General features: G+C 33.0%; 1 protein-coding gene across 2 annotated transcripts; it reads right to left on the minus strand.

Moving 5' to 3' along the window:
- Nucleotides 1-7044: 7044 nt before the first annotated feature.
- LOC111014080 (uncharacterized) lies at nucleotides 7045-10036 on the minus strand. 2 transcript variants are annotated; one of them, XM_022288699.2, is made up of 6 exons: nucleotides 9594-10036; nucleotides 8740-8866; nucleotides 7949-8088; nucleotides 7784-7843; nucleotides 7636-7704; nucleotides 7045-7483 (listed from the first exon to the last, which is right to left on the minus strand). In XM_022288699.2, exons 1-6 carry the CDS (start codon nucleotides 9792-9794, stop codon nucleotides 7421-7423), a joined length of 660 nt encoding a protein of 219 aa, XP_022144391.1. In that variant the 5' UTR covers nucleotides 9795-10036; the 3' UTR covers nucleotides 7045-7420. The 2 variants fall into 2 exon arrangements, with proteins under 2 accessions (XP_022144391.1, XP_022144390.1); XM_022288698.2 differs by having other exon boundaries at nucleotides 7784-7846; nucleotides 9594-10035.
- Nucleotides 10037-13302: the final 3266 nt, after the last annotated feature.

A 13302-nucleotide genomic window follows, 5' to 3' on the forward strand; every position in this document is an offset into this window, starting at 1 on the left:
ATTCTTTGCATCTTTTATAACTTAAATAATGAAACATCGATGATTTCAACAAGTAGTTCAGTTAATCAGTCAATCAAAATATACCATTAACTATTTTATAAATATTTTTAAATTTAGAATTTTTTTTAGTTCAACAACATGTGAAAATTGATATTCAACCTTCAATATTTTAGTCAATAATATATACCTTTTAGGCCCTCGACCACTTGAGTTAGACTATTTTTAAGTTGGCAAGCAAAAAAATGTCAAATTTAACTTTGAACTTGGCAAATGTATTAAATTTTAGGTTTAAAAAACACTTATATATGATCCTTGAATTTCATTGCAGTAACGATTTAGTTACTGAATTTTTGTTTGTAAGTATTTAGTTTTTGAACTTTGGATAACAATTTAGTCAGATTTTTCAAAACTTCATGGACATGCCGAAGAGACCCACTCGTTGGACCAAGACATAACTTTGACTTGTTCAAATAACAAACAATTAAGGTGAAGCAGGAACAACGAATCTCTTTATGATAAACAGATTCATTTTGCAAGTTCGGACTAATGACGTATACAATACTGGAATTCTCGATGTAGATGCTACATAGTGGGTTCTCATCCTTCAAAGACTACGAGCGTAATAGGAGCATCCATCGACAAAAGGATCACCCTAAGATGATCATCACATGGCTATTGAGAACGAATCAAATCAGATGGTTCTATTACGTTACTTTAGTTTATTACAATTTTTATTAATTCTGTATTTTAAAGTTTTCAATTTGAACACTACAAAACAAAAAATGTGTTTTCAAAATTTCCACCAGATTAATCTAAAAATAAATTTAAAAAATAAAACTGTCAAACAATTATTCACATGACATTCAATAAATTTGAGGGAAAAAAGGAAAAAAAAAAAAACAGAATCTTGTCATTTATATTTCTGTGTTTACAACTTATCAAAATACATGTATTAATAATGGGCTTTGGAGAAAGCCCATCCACGATCCAAACATCTCCACCTACCACAACCAAACACAACAAATCTGTCTCCCTCTTCTCCGGCACAGTTACGCGGCGGCACACTCAATCCACCGGCCGCGCAGGAGGACTCGGCGGCGGCGGAGAGGTGAACAGGAACGCAGAAGGAGGCGGCGGAGAGGTAAACCGGAACACCCACGGAGGCGGCGGAGAGGTGAACCGGAAGACCCATGGAGGCGGCGGAGAGGTGAACCGGAAGGCCCATGGGGGCGGCGGAGATGTGTGCGAAGGCTTCAGCTCCGGCGACGGTTCAGATCCATGGTCAAAGGATGAGGTGGCAATAGCCGAATCAGAGAAAAGAGGTAAAACCAGAAGAAACAGTAACCCTAAACCATTCATTTTTTTAATTTCTTTTATTTTTTTTCTGCCACTGTCAGTCTGTCACGTACTCTATTTATAGCCAAAACTACACGTTTTACATTTACCCATTTCCAAAACTGACCTCTCAACTATGGTAAACCTAGAAAATTACAGCACAGCCTGTAATTTAAAAACATTACCATTTTAAAAATCCTCTTAATATGGTACTTAATTTGTATAATTTTTATCATTTCAATAATAAAAATGCTTTCCGGTTGGAAGGGCTCCCATTTTAAATATTCACCCTATATTTATAATAATAATATATTAATAAAAAAATTGAAGGAGAGAATTGAATGGGTTCAAAGAGAGTGAACGGAAAAAAATAAAATTTATTAAAATTAATGTTTTGATATCTGAAGATTGGCATGCAATATAAACATGATTAATATAAAAAATGTCCGACCAAAGATCCTAATTTAGATTTGTGTAATTAAAGAATAAAAACTTGCGTTTATATATTTACTTATTTATTATGACATAAAAAATGTCATAATAGATAATATCTTGGAAGGATAATTCTTAATTTCATAAATGTCTCTAGTTTTCTAAATTTATATTTTTATATTTTTTCATGTAGGATTTTATTAATAACGTTTCTATCTTTATTTATTGTTTTTTATTTTATTATAATTTTAAAATTTAAAAGATTTAAATCCTTAATTTGTTATTATATTCATTTAATTATCGTGGCCCCGTTCAATTATTCAACCTAAATTCCTCACATTTCTCCCTCAAAAAAGATTTTATTCTCTCATCAATTAAGAACTTCCAAATTTGTTTGCTTCCTTCTCCGACCTTGATTTTTTTTCCCGACGTCTTCCTTTTTTTCGTGCATACATTCATCAACGTCAACAACATTGAAGTGCATACCTTCTATGTACATCTTCAGAGCTTCCATCAACGATAGATTTTTTCTTTCTTCTTTCCGTCGAGATTTTCTTCTTTCCATCGTCGAATAGACTTTCTGTCGACCTCGTTCCACGTTTCCGATGCTGTGCAGTGTGCTTCCGTCAACGAGGTATTTATTCCTTCAATTTTCGTCGCCGAATAAACTTTCCGTCGACGTCTTTAAACGTTTCCGACGCCTTCAGCGCGTTCCTCGTCTCCTGTTCCCTTCTGTTTTTACCATTGATACTTATTAGTCTTCCGTTAAGATTGATATATATGGAGATATATTTTATGTATGTGTACAGAAAATGTAAGTTCTAAACGTCCCACAGTCTTAATATTCCTGATTATATTCGTATATATAGGTATATATTGTATATGTGAATATATCTTATATGTGTATACATATATCTTATAATTCTGTAGAAATGGTCCTCCATAGCATTTGTAATTATCAGTGTTCCGTTAAGATTGATATATATGGGGATATATTTTGTTTATGTGTATAAAAAATTGAAGTTCTAAATGTCTCATATTCTTAGTATTCCCGATTATATTCATATATATAGGTATATATTGTATATGTATATATATCTTATAGTTGTATACAAGATATAAACGCATATATCCTATATATTTTTGGTGTTTTAATTTGTTTTGGAAAGTATTATTAACCTAAAATTATGGGATCTAAATTATAACCTTCCAATTAATCAATTTTGCATAATAAAATGAATTTAAAATTAATTTGTAAATACATACTATTTAAGTAATTTATATGATGGGTACCCTCCCAAATAGGGTTGATACATGACAAATTTGTAAATTCTATAATTCCATTCTTTTATATAATTAGGATCTTTAAATAGCCCATCAATGTACTAATCCCTCTAAAAATGTCCAACCAACTATCCTAGTCTATCGTATGATCCTAATAATTTAATTTTTACATAAATGAAGATATTCCAACCACATTTATTATAATTGTGCATTAGACCAGGCAGTTGAGATGTTTATTTTTTTGGTACAATAATTTTGGAACATGGGAGATGGAACCTTCGACCTTAAAAGAAGGAATACATTCTAATTACAGTTGAATTATATTCAGTTTGACATTAAAATATTTATTTTCTTTCTTTCCATCTGTAAAAGAAATAAAAATTGTGAGCTCAAAGTTAAATCTAATTTAAGATTTTGAAAAAGAAGGAGATTAAAAATGTATTTAATTATAAAATATAGGTTAAGAAAGAGAGGCGCCAACTACTACTTCCAATGGGGAACAATGAATGAAAGTTTGGAATCTCGTGCTTTGTGTAAATAGGGGAAGAGGAGTGTTTATTTGGAGGGAAACTCGGGAATTTCACAAATAATGATTACCACTAATTACTTTTTTTTTTTTATTTCTTCCTCCTAAACACCTATTATTCAATCTTAATCATGTACTATTATAACAAATTATAGCCAAAAAACATTATGATGGACCTACCTCTTATTTCTATTCTATTCGATTATTAAATTACACCTTCATCTTGAGCTAGGGTTTGTCTATTTAAGTAATATGGGTTGGGGTAACCAAATAATACTATTAAGATAAATTTTGAATGAAGTATCGTGATTTTATGTCTACTTTCTCCATATCTAACATGTATGATATGTGACATATCATCAACCATTAAATCCAAATCACTGATATATGACTAGGGATATTACTTTTTCGTACTGGGATGGGATTCGTCTCAACGGGACGAGAAATTCCTGTTCAGTTTCCCACAAGGTAGAGATGGAGGGACATTTTGTTCCTATTACCAAAATTGAGTTAGAAATGGAGAATGCATTCATTGCCTCTTCCTCTTGGTTCCTTGTTTTCTTTAGATGGTTTACATGGAAACAAACTGAAGGACCCTATTCAATTTAGGGTTTTTAGTTTTATTTTTTTTACCCTTCTTTGCATTTTCTAAAATATATAGAGTCTTAAAGGTGTATGAGAGTGATTTTTGGACTGTTTTTTATAAAGATAGTTTTTTTATTGAAATAACTAGAGAAAAGCATTAATAGCTACGTCAAAACATAATCCTCTTTCACCTTCTCTAGAAGCCAAACGGAGAATGAGAGAGCCAAAGGAAGGAACATCCAACCTCAAGCCTCTCTAGCAACAAGATGAGCTACAACATTTGAATCTCTACAAACATGCACAAAATCAAATGAGTCAATTAGACGTTTTCTACCAACTTATTAAAGTTAAAAGAAACTCATTTTACAATTTTTAGAGTGGATGGAAATACCTATTAAAGACATCCTTTTAAGTTTAGAGATTACAACTATAATTTAACTTTTTTAATCTCTTTTCAGAGTTCTCCACCAAAGTCAAAAAATGTGTATCTGGAATTAAAAAATTTTAGCTAATCATTTGAGATTGTATCGTGTATCATCTTCTGCACTAAAAATGAATAATTAAAATGAATATAAAATTTATAAAATATTCAACCCGCTATTGGAACTTAGAGGGATGAATAGAAACCTTCCCTCAGTACTCAGCACCAAAGGTGTATTTTATCCCAAAAAAATAATATATATATATATATATATATATAAATTACAACTTAGCAAAATTAATGAGTTAAAAAAAAAAAAAAAACCTTGGCAAAATTAAGGTATTACTAATGGGCTTGAAAAAGCCCATCCACGACCCAAACATCTCCACCTACCACAAACAGAACAAATCTCTCTCACCCTTCGCTTTTACTTCCTCTTCTCCGGCATAGTCACGCGGCGGTTCAGTCAATACTCCGGCCGCGAAGGAGGCGGCGGAGAGGTGAACAGGAACGCAGCAGGAGGACTCGGCGGCGGCGGCGGCGGCGGCGGAGAGGTATATAGGAACGCAGAAGGATGCAGCGGAGATTTCGACAAGCGCCGGGCAGGAGGCTGAGGAGATTCGAGCGAAGTCTTTAGCTCGGGCGACGGCTCAGATCCGTGGTAGAAGGATGAGGTGGCAATGGCCGAATCAGAGAAAAGAGATAAAACAAGAAGAAACAGAAACCCTAAACCATTCATTTTTTTTATTATTATTATTATTATTTTCTCCAGCTATGTAAGGAGTGAAAGCAGAGGCACTGTCAGTCTGTTATTTATAGCTAAAACTACACTTTTTGCATTTACCACCCAATTCCAAAAGTAACTGACCTCTCAACTATGGTAAACCTAGAAATTACACCACACCCTCTATTTTAAAACATTACCATTAAAAAAAAAAAAAAAACTCTTAATATTGTACACGTGAGATATTTTAAGAATTTATCTTTTATTCTTTTTATTTATCTTATTATTTTTTATTTTGTTTTAGCCAATTAATCCACTTTTCCTCGGGGAAGTTGTTACAAATTTATTAAACTAAGTCTTAATAATATCCTTACATTTATTAAAATGGTAAGCTATTTGTGAACCTGACTCAATCTTTTAAGAATTTTCTATCGTAGAAATAGAAGTTGAGATGTTGAAATAAGAAGGAGATTAAAAATAAAAAATATAGGATAAGAAAGAACAAAATGATTAGGGGTGAGGCTCCAACTACTACTTACTAATAGGTAAGCAGGTCAATGAAAGTTGCCAACTTTAATTGGTATCTCGTGCTTTGTGTAAATGACGAGTGTTTTTTTGGAGGGAAACTCGGGAATTTCACAAATAATCATTACCACTAATTACGTTTCCCTTTTTTTTCTTAATTTCTTCCTCCTAAACACCTATTATTCAATCTCTATCATGTACTATTATATCAAATTAAAGCCAAACAAACATTATGATGGACGGCTATTTTAGGATTTGAGTTAAAGTTTAGCTTTTGTCTAATTTAGTAATATCGATCGTGTATTAAGATAAATTTTGAACAATGTAGCGCGATTTCATGTCCAGTCTCTTTGTATCTTACATCCATGATGTGTGGCATCTGATCGATCGTCAATCTTAACATGTGACTAGAGATATTACTTTTTCTTATGGGATGGGATCTGTACTAACAGGTCCAGAAATTTCTATTTAAGTTCTCTACAAGGTAAAGATGGAGGAATATTTTGTTCCCACCTAAATAGAGCTAGAAATGAAGTGGGGATGGGAGGCTTGAACTCGTGATCTAGTCACAAGAGCTCATATTGGCAAATGATGTCTATTTTACTATCAATTCATGCTATCTCATTCAAAGTCAAAGTTTTATGTAATGGAGCATGGAGTGTCATGCAATGTAACATAACCAATTTTTACAAAATAAATTAAACATAATTTAAAATTTTAAGATATTATCATAATCTTTTATAAAAATATATACACATATATGTACCACAAATATTCAAGTAGGTGCATGAACATGCATCATCTTTGGAAGACAAACATGACAACATGTAGGTTGGGAGATCAAGCTCACAACCTTTTCATTAGAAATATATGTCATGTCAATTACCACGGCTCGCTTTCGATATTAGTACATTATCATTATCATAACCTTTTATAATGCTCAAAATGTATAAACCTGATTTAAATTTAATGATCTGTGTTATTAATAATATTAAATATAACAAAAGAATCAACTTGATCCATAAGATACTAATGCAAGCTCGTGTAATCAAATTTCATACGAAACTGTGAAAATAGTCATAATAATCTAAATAAAAAAAAAGTTAGAGGATGAATTCTCCACTTTTACTCAACAAATAAAAATCATAATATTACAAAAAAAAAGTAATTTATATACTTTTTTTTCATGGTTAAGTCAGGAAAACCAGGATATGGAAACAGCAAAATATGTACATTTTTGGGCAATGGAAACACACCCCCAAAAGTCAGTCAGCATTACATTAAACAACAGCTTAGAAAGAAAGTCATTCTGGGGCACTTTTCTCAGAGGTCTCTAATATTTGCAGTTTACACATATCTACACTACAAGTAACATCGTCACTAAAACAAGATATTACTCTATTAACTACCACAGAATCGTACTAACCACCCCTTCCGATCCCGATCCCGATCCCGACCCGAAATACAAAAACCATCCGTGATCCATCATTACATATGTTACAGAGAGAACCCAAAACACTTCTTGATCCAGCTATTGTCTGTTAGCATGAGAACCAACTCAGTGGATTCCCCAGTTTCTCTACTCTTCTCATGTCTTCAGTCTCTTTGCAGCCTTCACAAAACCCATTATGACCTGCAACTCATCCAGTTGCTTTGCAACCAAGAAGAGAGCAACGAGAATGCTATCGTAAGGTTTCGTCAATAAATCAAAAGCAATTTTTGTGTAACATATATAAGTTAGCAATAGTATGAACAGGATCGTTTGGTAATGTGGTTGTAAGAAAACAAGGAGAAACCGAGTACCTGTGACATGAAATGCCTCTGAACTAGATCTACCAATTGCTCTTTCGACGGGTTGGGAATAGCATCTACCTGCAGAAATCCATCAATATCTAGGTAAATAAGGAATTTATTAACAAACCATCGAACCCCATCGGCTATCGAAACTTACAAGATTGAAGTGTCGCCAATATCTCCATAACGCAGCCATCTCCAATTTACCAAGGTCAACCTTCTACAAGGGAGAGACAGCAATGCAACAGGAAAATCAAGTTAAACTACAATGCTAAAACATGTTTCGCAGCAGTAAAAGACACAGAAGGATAAAAGAATATACTGTGGATCCTTGCGGTGCAGAAACCGAGCTCTTTGACTGTGAGTCACAGGAAAGGGATCTGCTCATAGTCTTGTGAGATGACCCGGATGACTTGTGTAATTTATGCCTTGATTTGTGGGATTTTTGGGCATCATCGGATGCTGAGAATCAAAAATAGTTAAAGAGCATTATCATGAATGAGTGACAAGGGTCAGAAAAGGATAAAGAAAAATTGTGGAGAACAACGATTCAGAAAGAGGAAAAGTAAAAAGTGAGTTCACAAAGGATCCTATGTTGCCACCAACACCATCTGTAGAACCCACTACCACTCGTCGTCAAAGAATTTACGAGTTATTTTCAAAACTATTTTCAAGAATTACAGTTTTAAAGAGGTTTACAAAAGATTAAGGTTATCGTGAACTTGAAAACACTACATAATAATCATGACCAGATCATGTTTCTGCTGATATTTGATTCTAAAAAAGTATCAAGTCTTAGCTTTTTGGTGTGGCTGTGATTTTAACAAGGGGGAAAAGCTACAAGTTACCAGATGATCTGTAAGAAACCACAAAGACAAAAAAAAGAAAGGATATTTGGTGGGGGGAAAAGTGATCCTCAGTTAAAACGATCAAATAAGTAGCTAGTAACAAGTTAATAAGAGAGATAAATCAGGACATCAATCCAAAAACCGCCAGACACAGACAGATAACAATTATGGGATGAGCTCAATTCTAAGACAGCTAACCAAAATAGGAAAAGGAAAATGAATGATTGAGCTGAGAGGTTGGATTATCAGCAGCTGTAAGACTCACCCATATCCAATCCATTCCACTGCAAGTTTTCGAATTCGAGGTCGTCGTCTTCCTCATTACCCGTTGGAGCCTCGATCACACTGAGCGCATTCCGCTGTAGTTTCACCTCTATGCCATTTGTTAGAACCTGCATTTTGAAGTCATACCCAAGAACAATGAATCACATTCACAACTAGCAGACCTTACAATCAAGGAAGAAAAGAAGAACATCCAATAACACCTAAATTACAACTAATATTTTACAGTCAAGAAACCAGAAAGGGGAATTTTCTACTTCAATCATATGATTTTAAAAAAAACCCCATCTTAATTTCATCTAACATACTGAATCAGGATAAGCAAAAGCAACCCTGCCCATCAAATATCCGAAGTATTAAAAAAATCAATATCAAATTCATTTTAGATTATAGCAAAACTCATATAACTACGAGATCCAATGATTAAATGAACATGCAAGTAAAAAGAAGGAAAGATAGAAAAGGGAGATGCCAACCCAAATAAAAAGATACATATTAAATCCAAATTACGCCCAAGAAAACCCTGTATTTCCAGTTATTAATTGCGAAATAAAAAAATCGAATCCCGAATTTAATGGGACAAGATCTAAAAACCCACATAAAATTAACTAACGAAGAGTGAGAAAGAAGGAGGCATTAAGATCCGAGACACAAAATTGAAAAGAAAACAGGGGGAAATTCGCCGACATTGATCAGAAAACCTGAAATGGATCCCCCAAAACCCCCGAATTCGAAAATTCAAATAGGGTGAAATGTAATGTGACTCACATTAACACCCATAATGAGAAGAAAAAGAAATATTGAATGTTTCCTCAGAAGATTCGAACAATTAATTACCAGCCAATGCCAGCCGCCAAGGCCAACGGCTTTCTTGACGACACCCTGAAGTCCGACGAGCACCGATTTGGTACGGTTATTTCCGGTGACGACGACCTTGGTATGGCGAGGGAGAACGGAGAGTTCCTCCTCGCTACTGTCCCCACAGCTCTGCAAGTGCGAGAAACCGCCATTGATGGAACTCTCCACAGCCTCAATCATTTCCGAGTCTCTGAACTCAATGGGTAATCCCAATTTCCAGAAAAAAAAAATTTAAAAAAACAGAGAAAATTCACATTATACGTAGGAGAAATGGCAGGCAATGGGGGAGCGCGGTAACGGGAATTTCAGAGGGGGAAGGGACAAAGAGATCAGTGGGAAATTTGGGATTTTTTCGCCGAGAAAAAAAAAACACAGAGAAAGGGAGTGTTTGCGCTTTACGAGCGAAAGAGAGAAAAAAAAAAAGACTGAGACAGATATTGTTTTAGTGGTGTGTTGCTATGAATCCCGACGAGGCGTGACGGACCAATGAGAACACGACACGTAAGAGAGATGTATCGATAATCATGCACTTGGTGGGGGAGCGGGTTTGCGACATGATGCCCAATACCACCCGCTGCTTTCTCTCTCTCTCCGGAAGCGTTTGCGTTGACTTGTTGACCTCGGCTGTAACCCACTCACCACTTGCAAATTACCAAATTACCCCTCCCTCCCTTTTTTTTTCCTTTAATTAATTCAAAAGAATTAGTTGAAAGGACAGTTTTCTTCCTTTTTTTTTTCTTGCATATTATTGAGTATACGAAACAGTTATTCATCATCATTGTTCAAAATAATTGTACGCATTTAATTTTTACTAGCTTTCTAGTTTCTATATAATTTGAAAAATATCGACTTCTCGAGGGGTAAAAATAAGATGTCTTTTGTAACAAAATTTTCCGACCGAATAATGGAGGGCCCGACTACTGCTGCAAAGATCTTACAATTTGATATGAAATTGACTTTCCTAATTTATAAAAGTGATAAATTATTTATGCATATTGTTATATAATGTTATTGTATGCTATTTTACCGAATTTACCACCCTCGAGCTAAGCCATGGAAGCTTGAAGATGGGTTGAAATTTTGAAATGGTTGGAAACGGGGTGGGTTATTTTGTAATTTCGTAAATCAAAAATCCAGAGAGAGAAAATAATTTTTATTTAAAATAATGAAGTAACGTAGACTGAAACGTAACGGAAAACTCGAAAATTTTCAAAGGCGGGCCCCACGGCTCTACCTGCCGTCGGTGTTGTCGTATATCTCCGTCCCACTCACACGTCTATCTCCGCCGCACCCAATAAATACTCCCGAAGTCATTAAATAAAATAAAATAATTTTTTTCCACGTTAGTTTCCCGCCATTACGGAGTAATGTGAGCCGTGGGATGGGATTCTCCCGCCCAATTGATCCGACGGTCAGAGGGGAAGGTGGAGAGCGTCGTGGATAAAGCCAGGCATGTTTTCACAAAGCATGTGTAATGATGATAAGGTATAAAAGAAGGGAATATGAAAATGGCTTTTCAAAACGTCGTCGTAAAACCAAAAGTGGGTACGTGATGAATATGAATATGAATATGAAAGCAACGTTACTCAGTCAAAAATATTAAATTACATTAAATTAAAATATCTACTTACTTGATAAATATTATATTCCTTTCAAACAGAATCTCACCTCGTCCGTACAGTGAAGTTTCCATGCCTATGAATAAAAAAAGCAAAAGTTTGATTTTTTTTTTCTTTTTTCTTTTGTCTCGATTTAGATCTTTGTAAAAGGATTTTAACCGTTTAGTAAACTAATCATTTTTATTATTTGAAGATATTTTTGGCTACGGACAAAATTTAATTAAATCTATAATATCACTAAAATTGAGTGACAAAATAATGGTATTTAGAATTCTATGTTTATTGATTTGATGAATTTGTTTTCCTATACCAGTGTTCAATTAAACATGTACTCAAAACGCGAAAAAATAAAAAATATATATATATTTTAGACAACAAAATGGTTATGAACCGTTGAATGGTTAAGATATAAATATTTTATAATTTTTTTATCTACTCTCTTTTTTATGTTTTTGAAAATTGAAGTTCTCTAGTTAAAATTGAGTAGGAAATATTCAAATTTGTCCCTATGAAAAAAAAGTATTCTAAAATGTCGAGAATAAATAGAAACTCAACTTAAAAGATTATAGTGTCGTCATTTTTTTTTACTTCTAAATACGAAATTATCATTCTTTAAATATCTTGTGTTGTTGGTATGATTGTGAATTTAATTGAAATCTATACCACTTAAATTGTACCCATATCGACTAATTAGAGTAATTTTTTAAAACATGGTATATTTTGCATTAAAAAGATTAATAAATATATGCTTAAACACACAATATTGTTTAATTTCAACAAAATTCAGTAAATAAAATATTTATTATCATAATAGGTCAACGATGCCATCAATATTTATCACTCAAAATAGTCTACATTGTTTCTATAAATAGCCAACATGTTTTTTAATTCAACATATGTAGACCAACATATTAATGCACATATTTAAAGTTACATCATCTATATGTTAAACATAATTCATGGTGAAATAACGGACATGAACAAAAATAATTACTTTTACAAAATCCATAAAATAAAATAGAAAGCTTAAAAAATTCACGTATCAAAGATAATGTTCCTTTAGGAATTTAAAAACAAGGTTTAAGCTTAATAACAACACCATAATAATAATAGTTAACAAAAAAATAATTCAAATCATATTTTAGTCATCCTAATGTTATCTTTTATAATTTTCGCGTTCGTCCACGTACCTCTAAACTTTGGTCCATTAAATTCCTACACTCTTTTTAAACCCTAACATTTTTACACAACATTGACATATCCCACAATAAATTTCTCAAAACGTTACTATACCTTTTTGATCGATTTTTTTTTTTTGTTATTTATACAATTTTTGTTATGATTCTGTAAACCAAGAGAAAAACAAATGATTTTTTTAAAATTATAGTGCCCAAAATGGACAAGAGCTGAGAAAGGTTGTGAAAGAAGAAAGAGAGAGAATTTAGTAACTTTCTTTTTATTGTGTATATATAATATATGGGGATGGAATTGGAATTTGAAAATTGGGATTTTATGGAATTTGAATTTGAAATTTGAAAAAGGAGGTTTGTCCAATGGATATGGACCCAACCCTACAGCTTCTCACACTTCACGAGACAAACAAACCCCTCCGTATTTTCAAATTTTAAAAATTAAAAAAAAACACAATGATTGGCTCTCCGCTTGCCACGTGTCTCTGTACCTTGCAAAGGCAGTAGATATAATAATAATAATATAATTACCCCTGCTCCTGCCTTAATAATCTTATTTTCCTTAATTATCTGAGCATTCCAATTTTTTTTGGTTTTGGTTTTGGTGCGAGTGTTTTTTCAAAATCAATATATAAAAAAAAAAAAAAAAAAAACAAAGTGATGTGACCAAACATCGTGTTTAATTACATGTTTAGCCCCTAAACTACAAACATGTCCTTTCGATTCTCATCTAAATTATATATTTCTTATTACTATAGCTTCCGAGTTTTGTTTTGTTTTAGCATTGTATTTTTCTTCCACTAATAAATATTAGTTTAATTAATGTCTTTTATGTCTTATATTTTTTAATATATTATAGTTTAAATTTGATCTAACATA

This window comes from Momordica charantia, assembly GCF_013281855.1.
Source record: "Momordica charantia cultivar OHB3-1 chromosome 8 unlocalized genomic scaffold, Mcharantia_2.0 BLBB01000008.1, whole genome shotgun sequence".
In the NCBI taxonomy this organism is placed as follows: domain Eukaryota; kingdom Viridiplantae; phylum Streptophyta; class Magnoliopsida; order Cucurbitales; family Cucurbitaceae; genus Momordica; species Momordica charantia.